Source organism: Eublepharis macularius, chromosome 1, assembly GCF_028583425.1.
Source record: "Eublepharis macularius isolate TG4126 chromosome 1, MPM_Emac_v1.0, whole genome shotgun sequence".
Taxonomy (NCBI): Eukaryota; Metazoa; Chordata; class Lepidosauria; order Squamata; family Eublepharidae; genus Eublepharis; species Eublepharis macularius.
Genome location: NC_072790.1, coordinates 238,125,728 through 238,138,238, shown reverse-complemented (window position 1 = coordinate 238,138,238; position 12,511 = coordinate 238,125,728). Strand labels below are relative to the sequence as shown.

At 50.5% G+C, this 12,511-nt stretch overlaps 1 protein-coding gene across 2 annotated transcripts in view; it reads right to left on the bottom strand.

The window, feature by feature from the left end:
* Nucleotides 1-6,158: 6,158 nt before the first annotated feature.
* The window catches only part of LOC129329599 (lysosomal acid glucosylceramidase-like), a 41,948-nt gene continuing 35,595 nt past the window's right edge, over nt 6,159-12,511 (bottom strand). For both annotated transcript variants that reach the window (XM_054979065.1, XM_054979073.1), the window contains exons 9-11: nt 11,413-11,576; nt 9,254-9,370; nt 6,159-6,616 (exon numbers count right to left, since the gene is read on the bottom strand). In XM_054979065.1, the coding sequence (XP_054835040.1) occupies nt 6,481-6,616; nt 9,254-9,370; nt 11,413-11,576 (417 nt within the window). In that variant the 3' untranslated portion in view covers nt 6,159-6,480. The remainder of the gene's footprint in view (nt 6,617-9,253; nt 9,371-11,412; nt 11,577-12,511) is intronic.

Genomic DNA, 12,511 nt, shown 5'->3' with positions numbered 1-12,511 from the left:
CCATGACCTTGTTCACACCACTGGCTTTGCCCTTCTCATGTGGTTTCAGGCTTGCTGCCCTGGCTGTGCAAACGGTTTGGCTGCCACGCTTCGGCCGGGGCTGGTTCCTGGCAGCGTGGGCCAGACAGAAGCGCTTTCCCCAGCCGTAGCTGTTGATTCAGACAGGGTGACGTCAGCTCTCTGCGTCTTGCCAAGTTCCGAAGCAAACAGCTTCTGTTTCCGGAGCGAGGCCTGGAACCGGCCCAACCTTCTGTGCCCGGCTGTCGCTCGGTGCCTCTCGCCCATACGCCTTCCGAGACAGTGTGGTTGACCCGTTTGTCTTGGCAGCCCTGCTCCCCACTGCCCTCAAGCTCACCAAGGCTCTTGCACTTACAGGGCCTGGAGTTGTTCTTTTTAAAAGTTGGATCTGAGAGTGCTTGGGTTTGAATCCCAGTTCGGCCACAGGCACAGTGGGTGGCCTCAGAAAGTGAGGTTGTCTTTTTGCTCTTTGGGCAAACAAAGACATCCTGCTGCTCTGGAGATCACCGTGTCTTCTAAACTGGCAGGCCTGTCTGCTCATTCCAGCTAGCTGGAGGAATAAGAGACACTCTGGACACGTTCAGAGGCAATCCTCAATACAGTACCTCAAATTTTAAGGCTGAAGTTGAGGTCTAACTTTCAAAACTAGGTTGGCCAGTCCTGCACTGGGGGTGGGGGATTCCCCTCTCCCACCCTCTGCCCCTGCTTACCTGGCTGGCAGGGGGAAAAGGGGAACACGCCTCCCGACATGCACTCCCAGGCAGCATGGCGCCTCTTACATGCCACAGTGTGCTGATTTGGACCCCAAACAGGCCAAATGGGGCCCGTTTGAAGACTAAATTGGCCCGCTGTGAAGCACAGGAACTCCAGGGCCCTCCCGGCAGTGCTCCCACGCTCCACAGTGGACTGAATTTGGACTCCAATGGGCCCAATTTGGCACCAAACGGGCCTAAATTGGCCCACTGTGGAGTACAGGAGCACACCAGGGCCCGTTGTGCCGCCCTGGCAGCGCTCCCACATTCCACAGTGGGCTAATTTCAGCCCCAAACAAGCCCAATTCGGCCCACTGCAGAGCACGTGATCACATGAGCAGTTCCAGGGGCAGCACACGGCTTGCACCATGACATCACTTCCCAGAAGTGATGTCATCACACAGGCTGGGAGCGCGTGCAGGCTTTGCGCATGCACATGTGAAGACTTTGAAAAAGGTGAGTGCCCGATCCCCTGCCTCCCACCTGGAGGCTAAGGGGACCTGGAAACCCTATCAAAACACATCCTGGGAGGAGCACCTTGTGAGCCTGAATAAAATCTAAGATATGTGGCCAGTCTGCCTCATATTAATGGTGATGTAAGCCCTCTTGGAAGCAACTAGAGGCCGAATTGTAGCTTTCTTGCGAAGAAAGGATTATTATCGGGGTGGGGACAAATGCCCTGGAGGCGCAGCCATGGCTACAGACAGACAGCCCTCGGTTGACTCCCCGGCACTTCCACTTTAAAAAATCAGATAGGAGGTGATGTGAATTCCCTCCACCCGGAACTCTGGAGAGCAGCTGCCAGTCAGAGTGGACAATATTAACCTTGAGAGACTGAGGGTCAGACTCAGTATAAAGCATAACTGCTCAATTCGGGGGCTGCAAAAAGGGAACTAAAAAGGATATCAGTTGTAGGCCTTTGCAAGTACAAATGGTAAATGGTACGGAGAAACTTAGCAACCCCTCCATGGTGCTTGGAGCCAGCCTGGGGTTGCCCTCTCCAGAGTGGGAAATTCCTGGAGATTTAGGGGTGAAACCTGGGAGAGAAGGATTTGAAGAGGGGAAGGAGCTCAGCAAGTAGGGTTGCCAGGTCCCTCAAGTCTCCCAGCGTGATGATGTCACTTCCGGGAGTGACGTCATCACACAGGGTCTCTCACGCAGAGAGAGAGAGAGAGCGGGCAGCTCTCTCTTGCCGCCACCACTGCGCCCCTTGACCATGCCAGCGTGAGCAGCACAGGGGCAGCGGCAGCTGCAGTGAGAGCGAGCTCCAGTAGCCATGGCCTGCTCTCTCGCTGTGGCCGCAGCCGCCCCTGTGCTGCCTGCGCTGGCAGGGACAAGGGACACGGCAGCAGTGGCGAGAGAGTGAGCTGTGGTGGCCACATCCTGTTCTCTGGCTGTGGCTGTGGCCACCCCTGTGCAGTCAGCGCCGGCAGGGACAAGGGGTAGGGCGGTGAGAGAAAGAGCAGGCCATGGCCACTACAGCTCGCTCTCTCGCTGCCACCACCACCGCACCCCTTGTCCCTGCCGGCGCCAGCTGCACAGCAGCAGTGGTGAGAGTGGCGTACTCTTGCAACCGTTGCCTGCTCTCTTTTTGCTGCAGCTGCTGTCTGCTCTTGTGGCGCAGGAGCATGCCCCGCACCCAGTGGTGTGCTGCGCCACCTGGGGAGGGGTGCCCCAGGGAGTGCGCCCCCCCCGCCAGCCAGGTAAGTGGGCACTGGGGGAGGGTGGGATCGAGATATCCCCCGCCCTGAGCGGGGAGATGGCAACCATTCAGGACAACTTAACTCCCACTCAGAGAGGTTTACAAAGTGTGTTATTATTATCCTCATGACAATCACCCTGTGAGGTGGGTGGGGCTGAGAGAGCTCCGAGAGAGCTGTGACTGACCCAAGGTTACCCAGCTGGCTTCAAGCGGAGGAGTGGGGAATCAAACCTGGCTCTCCAGATGGGAGTCCTGCCGCTCTTCACCACTATACCAAAGTGGCTCTCTAGAGGTTAGCAACTCTAATCCAGCCCCAGCCGTTCTCCCTGCCTGCTTTCAATAACCAGAGAAAGTGCAGGAAAGAGCCAGGCATTCATCCATCATAACTGGATCCATTTCCAAGTGAGACTTTTTCCCCTGGGGAACATTTTTCCATTTCATTTCCATCGTTATATCTGTTAGATCATAATTTCTAGGGGGCTGCTCTGGGAGCCAATTTTGGGCTGCAAAACTGGAGGAAAAGACAGCAAACAAATATTTAAACATGCAACTGGGTCTGTCGGGTCAGATCATGGCTCCAGCTAGTCCAGCATTCTCTGCAGTAATATCCAACCCCGCCTCACCCACCCGTCGTGCCAAAACAAGTGTTTTCAGAGTGCATTGTTTCCAGTAAATGAAGCTGTGCGTGTATTGGGTGGTGGTGATGGGGGTTTACGAATTTCTAACGTGATTTAGACTCTATTTCTGTTTTGCAACTGCCTTTCCTTTTGCAAACCCTCCTTGAGTCACTGTCTCTGAGCTTTTTCGGTAACATGGCATTTAGCCTCCTTCATTTTCTCCTTTCAAATTGCTAGCCCTGAGTTTAAGTTCCAACAAGATGAGCAAGGAACAGTGGAAGGCTGTAGGGAAAGAGGAAGACCTAAGACGAGATGGCTTGACTCAACAAAAGAAGACACCTCCTCCAGTTTGCAGGATCTGAGCAAGTGTGTTAATGGTAGGACGTTTTGGAGGCCTTCATATGGTCGTCGTAGGTTGGAGGCGACTTGACAGCACATAACACATAAACTGGAAGCATCACTTGGTGGCTTCACCACCAAGAGAGGGTGCCCTTAAACATATTTAACAGGAATTTGAATGTATTGCTATGGGCTGAAAAATAGGACAGCCCAAACACTGGCTCACATCACGATGTATGAAGACACCACTTCAGGGCCAAGCATCATATGACTGGCGTGGAGGAGGGGATAGAAAACAGAAGCCCCAGTGACTAAGACATCTTGAGCCTAAGAAAAACATTTTAATAGCTATTTTTTCCCTTCTCTTCCATTTGAGCGATTTCACATTTAGAGCTCAACCGGGCTTTTTTTCTGGGAAAAGAGGCGGTGGGACTCAGTGATGGAACTCAGGACCACACAATGACGCCACTTTGGGTCAGCTGGAACAAGGGGGGAGTTTTTTAAAGTTTAAATTGCCCTTGGCAAAAATGGTCACATGGCCGGTGGCCCCGCCCCCTGGTCTCCAGACAGAAGGGAGTTTAGATTGCCCTCTGCACTTCTCACCAGCGCAGAGGGCAATCTAAACTCCCCCCGTCTGGAGATCAGGGGGCGGGGCCACTGGCCATGTGACCATTTTCAAGAGGTGCCTGAACTCCATTCTACCGCGTTCCTGCTGAAAAAAAGCCTGGAGCTCGAGATGCTATTCAACATGGATTTTCAAGGGCCTCAGTTTCTGGTTGCAGAATTTGCAAGACAACGGAGTCTTCTTAGAGGGTGATTCGCAGGCTCCTATGAATGGTGGGGGGAAATCCTCCAACAAGTGTGGGGTGTGTTTGTAATCCACAGTGGCAGGAGGGAAGGTGGCATGATGTTGCCCGATCTCTTCAGATCTCAGAAGCTACGCAGTGTTGGTACTTGGGTGAGAGACTACTAAGGGAGATTCTGCAGAGGGAGGCAATGGCAGACCTCCTCTGCTTCTTACTTGCCTTGAAAGCCCTTTGCTGAGATTGCCACAAATTGGTTGAGACTTGATGGCACGTACATATGTAGTCCACGTACGTAATCCACTTAATGGAAACTATTAGTCACCTTCCCATTTCAGTGGGTTTTCAGTGGCTATGTATGTGTTATGTGCCGTCAAGTCACTGCCAACCTTTGGCGACCCTATCAATGAAAGCCCTCCAAAACATCCTATCATTAACAGACTTGCTCAGATCCTGCAAGCTGGAGGACGTGGCTTCTTTGATTGAGTCAAGCCATCTCATTTTGGATCTTCCTCTTTTCCTACTGCCTTCCACTTTTCCCAGCATTATTGACTTTTCCAGAGAATCTTGTCTTCTCATGACGTGACCAAAGTACAATAGCCTCCGTTTTGTCAATTTAGCTTCTAGGGAGAATTCAGGCTTGATTTGATCTAGAACCCACTTATTTGTCTTTTTGCTCATCCACGGTATCCACAAAACTTTTGCTCATCCACACGGTATCCCCAGTACCACATTTCAACTGAATCAATTTTCGTCCCACCAGCTTTCTTCATTGTCCAACTTTCACATCATTGGAGCCTGCATCAACAGTACCAACTTGGGCCTGATGGGGGCAGGATAGGGAAGGGTGCGGTGGACGGTTGTGTAAGGTTGTGGGGGAAGTTACTACAGAGTAAATTTTGTCAAAGGATGCTTTTGTAGCTGCTTCTTCGGACTGATTTCCTCTATATAGCAAGAGAGGGAAAGAAATTCAACACCATTTGCATTTTATGCTCACCAGGTGTCACTGCAGTCTTTAAGCTAAAGAGGTGCTTTGGGAAACCACGGTTTTTCAAGGGAAGGTCTGCCTCAAGAAACCACCGTAAAAGAATCACGTTTGCTTTCTGGGGACACATGGCACAAAAACAAGGGGTGTTCTTCGCTAATGGTTGACAGGGGCAGCTGCCCTAGGCCGCATGCTGGGAAGGGCCTTTTTTCCCCAAGGAAGGAAGGAAAGAGTAAGAACAGGTTTCTCTCTCTCACACACACACACACACACACACACCATCCTTTGCCACAATGCCCGCATTAAGGATAACCACTAGGGATGAACCAAAGTGCCTCAAACGGAAGGCACCTCCTGATTTTTTTAAAAAAATGTTTACTTCATCTATACACCCTTCCTTTCTCCCCACTGGGGACCCAACGCGGGTTACGTCAGTCTCCTCTCTTCCATTTTTCCTCACAACACCCCTGCGAGATAGGTTAGGCTGAGATTGTGTGACAGGTCCAAGGTCATCCACATTACAGTTCAACAAGACCCCCCAGTACATTCTCATGTAAAAGGGGAAAGAAGGCCACTGCTTTACATTCAGGAATCTCACATTTTGAAAGCCTTCAGATCCTCTGATCATCTCAGCCGCCCTGAGCCCATCTGTAGGGAGGGCAGGGTATACATCGAATTAAATAAAATAAATAAATAAATAAATAAATAAATAAATAATCATCATCAGCCTGAAGTTTCCATGTGGGCAAAATTCACAGGCATGGAAACTCCCTCACCTCATGAACTTGGCCGAGCCTTCCTAACTGAAATTTCCTCAAAATTTATTGAATCTTCCCCGCTTGAGCCGGATCCTCTGTTTTTGGCTGAGAAGCTGCCCTCATCCCCTCTCTAGCTAGGATACCCAAGGAAAGCCAGAGAGCAGACAGTTTTCTTTAAAAAAAAACGGTTTATTGTATGAAAACATCTGAGAAAAGAAGGAAACCCTGAACCGATGAGGAGGAACGCTGAGGGATTAATGTCGACCAACCAGAACGAAGCAGACCGGGAAGGCAGGTTAGGCCTCTCCGGGTACCCTGAGAATATTTACTACTTCGATCTTGGTTAGGATGGGATTGGGGCCGGCAGGCACCCCTCCTCTACCATTTCATCCTGGTTCATGCAGGCCTTTCTGTATATCCAGTAGACCCATCCTCAGGACCTCGATTCCCGATCTACCCAACAGCGTTGAGCCTTCTCAAGGGAACAAAGCATTTTAGTGCGACTGTTATCGTGAGCTGGGCTGCTCCGCATCACCTGTGGGCCGTTTCCACAGATAGGTCTGGATGGAATCCGCCGTCGCCACTGCCTGGATGTAGCCCACGCCAGGATCTGAGATGCCAAAAGGTACGTCCTTGGAGGACCTGGGAAGAAAAACGAACAAGGGGAGTACAAAATGACAGTACAAAATGCTGAGGCCCAGGCACCAAAGGCTTATGTTTGGGCCACAATAAGAGCAGCAGAAGAACGTGGCCTGCCAGATCAGACCAGTGGCCTTTGTGATCCAGCATCTTGCATCGCACAGCAGCCAACCAGTTGCCCTGGAGGGCCAACAACCAGGGTATAGAGGCCAAGATTTCTTGATGCTGCCTCCTGACACTTGGATCCAGAGGTTTCCTGCCTTGGGATATGGAGGTTACCCATTAGTCACCAGGGCTAGTGGCTGTCAATGGAGCTTTCCTCCATGAATCTGTCCAATTCCCCTTAATGTGATTTTATTGCTATTCCTGTATTTTTATTTTTTGTTGTAACCCGTCCTGAGCCCACCTGTGAGGAGCACGGGCTATAAATTAAATAACAACAACAATAATAAAGCCATGTGTGCTCATGGCCATAACCATCTCCACTGGCAGTGAATTGCTTAATGAGTAATTAAAGAAATATTTCCTTTTATCCATCCTGAACTTCTTGTCTATCCACTTCACCAGGGCTTTTTTTCTGGGAAAAGAGGTGGTGGAACTCAGGGCCGCACAATGACGTTAATTTGGGTCAGCTGGAACAAAGGGGGGAGTTTTTTAAAGTTTAAATCTCCCTTGGCGAAAATGGTCACTTGGCCAGTGTCCCCGCCCCCTGATCTCCAGACAGAGGGGAGTTTAGATTATCCTCAGCGCCACGCTGGCGGCGCGAAGGGCAATCTAAACTCCCCTCTGTCTGGAGATCAGGGGGCGGGGACACCGGCCATGTGACCATTTTCAAGAGGTGCCGAAACTCCGTTCCACCGCGTTCCAGCTGAAAAAAAGCCCTGCACTTCACTGGGTGCTCCATGTGGAGATTCTAGGATTATGGGAGAGGGAGAGAAAGTTCTCTTTCCATGTTTTCTACCCCATGCATAGGCTTACCAGTTGCCCGCCAGTGGTGGGCAATCCCACCCACCCACCCCGGTGATTGCCCACCACTGGCAGGCAATCCCGGAAAGCGTTCATGAGCGAGCTCCCAGCTGGACTCTCCATTTTACAGTGAGCCAAATTTCAGCAACTGCCTGTACAGGCTTGCCGGGCTCCGGTATCTGACGAAGAGAACTTGATTCTCGAAAGCTTATGCTATAATAAAATTGGTTAGTCTTAAAGGTGCTACTGGACTCTTTTTGAGTGTCTCTTCCAGTTACTGAGAATAACAAGGCCAGGGGGAGTTCCAAAGTCAGGTCGTTCAGGCTGAGGTCAGGTCTTCCAGCGATCAGTCTCTTAAGATAAAAGGTAAAAGTAGTCCCCTGTGCAAGCACCAAGTCATTACTGACCCACGGGGGGATGTCACATCACAACATTTTCTTGGCAGACTTCTGTTACGGGGTGGTTTGCTATTGCCTTCCTTTACTCTTAAGGTAACGAGAGGGGATATCTGAAATTCAGAGTCGTTCGGGCTGAGGTCAGATCTTCAAGCAATCTATCCAGGTAGTGTCAGCAGGTCAGCCTCTCAAGGTATGCAATGAAACATCTCTCTGGAGGCTTTATAGCCTGCACGCCCACATGTCAAGCACCCAGCGGGCTTCTCAAGCACAAGCCTGCCAAGATTTATCTTCACTGTTAGCAGGCAGCTGGGGTCGAGCCAAATGGCGTGCACTGTGCCTCCTTGCCTGTAATTCTGACCTTAGTCTTCTTCTATGGCATTCCAGGGGCACTGGTGATCCTAGAGAGCTGGGAGCGGCCAGCTGGCCTTCACCTGCTGGGTCAGAGCTGAAGAATGGAGATGCTTCTTGTTGGCATTTAGCAAGTGTTTTCGTTTCAGTCATGAAAGAGTTAAACTATTTGTGTTACTTACTTAATTAGTAAACTTAGGCCGTTTTCACACTGCTTACCTTCTCTCGGAACGACCCGGAACATCGTGCAGAAACTGCGGAAGATCACATTTTCTCACGCGAGATTTGCGCGATGTCGTGATCTTCCGCGTTTTTTGTGCGGTGTTCCAGGTTGTTCCGAGAGAAGGTAAGCAGTGTGAAAACGGCCTTACTTTGAATGTAACCATTAGGGCTTCGAGAGAGTTTCCCCGCTGTAGAAAGGGGAGACTCCATGAATAATGGAGTTGAATTAGGATTTCCAATTGAGCAACTTGTTTATTGGGGGGGGGGCAATTATGATCCTATATACTGAAGTTTTATTGCTCTTTGTACACTCTCTCAACTACTCTCTCTCTCTCAGTCTTCTCTCAGTTACTCCTCATGCAAGATGTAGTCAGCTTAGCAATTTATTATTTTCACCAAATGCAACCCTAGTTACATTTACCTTTAGTAAAGTATTTTACGGAGCTACACTGGAATGTGTGTGAGTCTATTCTCATTCCTTCCAATGCGCAATCTTTGCACCAACTCTGCTATATTTTCCCACACTTCTGACCCAGCTCCTGGCTGTAAGTCCTGGCACGCCCGCGCCTTCTCCTCCTGCAGGTCGGCTCCTGTCGAGTCCGGGCTGCTTACACAGGGCCCTTTACCCTCTGAGGTGTCCTCATTGTTGCGGAGCCCTGGCTGCCCCACGGCATCACTCCACCCATTCTTAATCCTGAGTGCTCACCTGTTCAAGACCACGACAGCCGCCGAATTGTCCGGGCGCAGGAAAGCGGAAAATTCTAAGCCGGTCCACTTGCTGCTCTGGATGCCAATACGCTGGGTCCCCTCCGGGAGGAACTTACTGTAGTAACAGAACGGTAAGTCAGTTATGGGTCATATTCTGCAACCACAACAGTGTTTTGTTTGCTATGCTGGGAATTTGGGTGTTTTGAGATTTTGCCTTTTCCTCAAAAGCTTTAGCCTGGCATCTTCCACTGAAAGTGAGAGAGAAAGTTTGATGTAGTGGTTAAGAGCGGCAGAACTCTAATCTGGAGAGGCAGGTTTGATTCCCCACTCCTCCACTTGAAGCCAGCTGGGTGGACTTGGGTCAGTCACAGCTCTCTCAAAGCTCTCTCAGCCCCACCCACCTCACAGGGTGATTGTTGTGGGGATAATAATGACATACTTTGTAAACCGCTCTGAGTGGGTGTTAAGTCATCCTGAAGGGCGGTATATAAATTGAATGTAATTATTATTAGCTGTTACCTTCATGATAGGGTTGCCAGCCCCAGGTTGTGAAATTCTTGGAGATTTTGAGGATACAGCCAGGGGAGGGTGGAGTTTAGGAAGAGAGAGACCTCAGCAGGGTATAATGCCAAAGAGTCCACCCTCCAAAGCAGCCATTTTCTCCAGAGGAACTGATCTCTGTCATCTGAAGATCAGTTGTAATTCCATGAGATCTCCAGCCACCACCTGGAGGTTGGTAACCCCACTTCACTCCCTGCCTAAAAAGCATTTGATTGGCTGTTGCAGTAGGAAGACACTGGACTAGATGGATGCAGTTTGGTGTAGTGGTTAAGAGCGGCAGGACTCTAATCTGGAGAGGCAGGTTTGATTCCCCACTCCTCCGCTTGAAGCCAGCTGGCTGACCTTGGGTCAGTCACAGCTCTCTCAGAGCTCTCTCAGCCCCACCCACCTCACAGGGTGATTGTTGTTGTGGGGATAAATATAACATACTTAGTAAACCGCTCTGAGTGGACGTTAAGTTGTCCTGAAAAGTAGTATATAAATCGAATGTTGTTATTATTTCCAGTAATCAGGGGCTGAGGCTTCAGTAGTCTAGGTAGCTCAGTGCCACGCCCCAAGATCAGCAAAAAATGAATAAATTATGCAGATGAGAAGGTTGCCGAATTGTACAGGTTGCAGAGTGGGTTAGATCTGCAGATCAGTTAGAACTCCAGGAGATTTCCAGGCCCGACCAGGAAATTGGCAGCCCTGCTCCATGCCTTGCCCTGTTTATTTATGAACCCTGGAATGATTTGGGTCTGCTAGCCTCCTTTTGTAGCACTGCTACTCTTTACTGGAGGCCTGTTGTAGCCTGGATTGTTTGTGAGGGGGCCTGGCGAAAGGGCGGGGCCCAGGTAGTGCTGCCAATTCTTCAGTGGGGCAGGGGACCCCTTGTGGGGGATCCCTCGCTCCCAATCTACTCCCCACTCACCTGGCCGGGGGGGAGGCATGGGGAACGGGCCCAGGAGGCAAAATACTTCCTGGGCAAACCTACAGTGATTGCTCTCCCGGCAGGGTGTGATGTCACTTCCAGGAGTGAATTCATGCTGGCCTTGCTTGGGACCGACTTGGGCCCCAAATGAGCCAATTCTTAAAGAATTTGTCACTTATTGGGGAGAAGGAAGTGGAGAGATAAAGATGGGGGTGGATTAGGCATGCCCATCATCTAGCTGCAGCCTGCGTTAGGGGTTCTTCCTGCAGAGCCTGAGTGGGCAAGGCCCCGGACTTTTGCCCCATAGCCCAGCCCAGTTGTTTCCAGACAGCAAAGGGGCCTTGCGTGTCTCTCACCTGCAGGGCTTTTTTTCTGGGAAAAGAGGTGGTGGAACTCAGCTCCCAGGACCGCACAATGATGTCACTTTGGGTCAGCGGGAACAAGGGGGGAGTTTTTAAAAGTTTAAATTGCCCTCGGCAAAAATGGTCACATGGCTGGCGGCTCCAACCCCTGATCTCCAGACAGAGGGGAGTTTAGATTGCCCTCTGCACTGAGTGGCACGGAGGGCAATCTAAACTCCCCTCTGTCTGGAGATCAGGGGGCAGGGCCACCAGCCATGTGACCATCTTCAAGAGGTGCTGGAACTCCGTTCCACCACGTTCCAGCCGGAAAAAAGCCCTGCTCACCTGAAATGGCCCATGTGGTAGAACATGGGCTGCTTGTAGAAGACGTCATTGGCCGCGTCCACGATGATTGGGCTGTCCACGTAGTTCCTGCTCCAGTTGGGGCCTCCTTCCATGTCTAGCACCAGGTTCCAGTCGGTCCAGCCTGTGACGTAGTTGTTGAGGTTCTGCAAAACCAAGAGAGCATCAGGGGCCAGTCCCAAAGTTTGCTTGTGTGCCTCAATACATGCATTCAAATGAATAAGGAAAAGCTCCTGGGAGCACAACAGTGTTGGAGGCGGACCGCTGGATCTCTGTATGATCTTCTGTTCAGGAAAGAGCATGTTGCTCCTAGATGAAGTCTGGGAAACGCTTGATTAAAATCGTTGCCCTTGGTTGTATCCTACAATGCTGATCAGCCAAGCTCAAAAGACCCCTGGGCCTGGGGAAGGTTTCAGACTTGGCTGAACAGAGTGGTAGGTTACCAGCTGTTGCCAACTGCTTGCTAGTCATTCAGGGAACAGGCTTAGAATATATGGATCCAGGTCCTGGACAAGCCCCCTGTGGCTACCTGACCCCGCTGACCAAAAAGCTGTGCTTAGATCAGAACAGAAAATTCAAAGAGTTAAGCATGCGCAAACACAAGGTGCTTCGTGGGATACCTCCCTCAGTATGGGCGGAACAAGGAAGAAACCCGTGCAAGGACGGACACGGGATCCAGAGCAATGTGATTGCGGCATACAAGTGAACAGGAAAGAATGGGGGGGACCCGTGTAAGTCATTTCATGTGTCAAACACGTGATATTTGTCACTTGTAGCTTGGCTCTCAGTTTCCCTTCCTCCAAAGGGACTAAATACTACGCATTTAGTCAGTGAATGTCCTAGCTGCTGGTTATACTATATTTTCATTTGCACTGTGTAATCTGCCTTGGACCTCAACGAGAAAGGTGGAATAACAAGAACAATGAGGAGAAGGATGCAGCAAATTGTAATCCTTGAAAAGACAACGTTGCTTTCTCTTAAAACAGAGGATAGAGATTTTTTTTACCAGTGACGGGTAGGAGAATTGTACCATGAGCAGATGCCGGCTGGATGGATAACTGCGTACTGGAGAGGAGGGGAC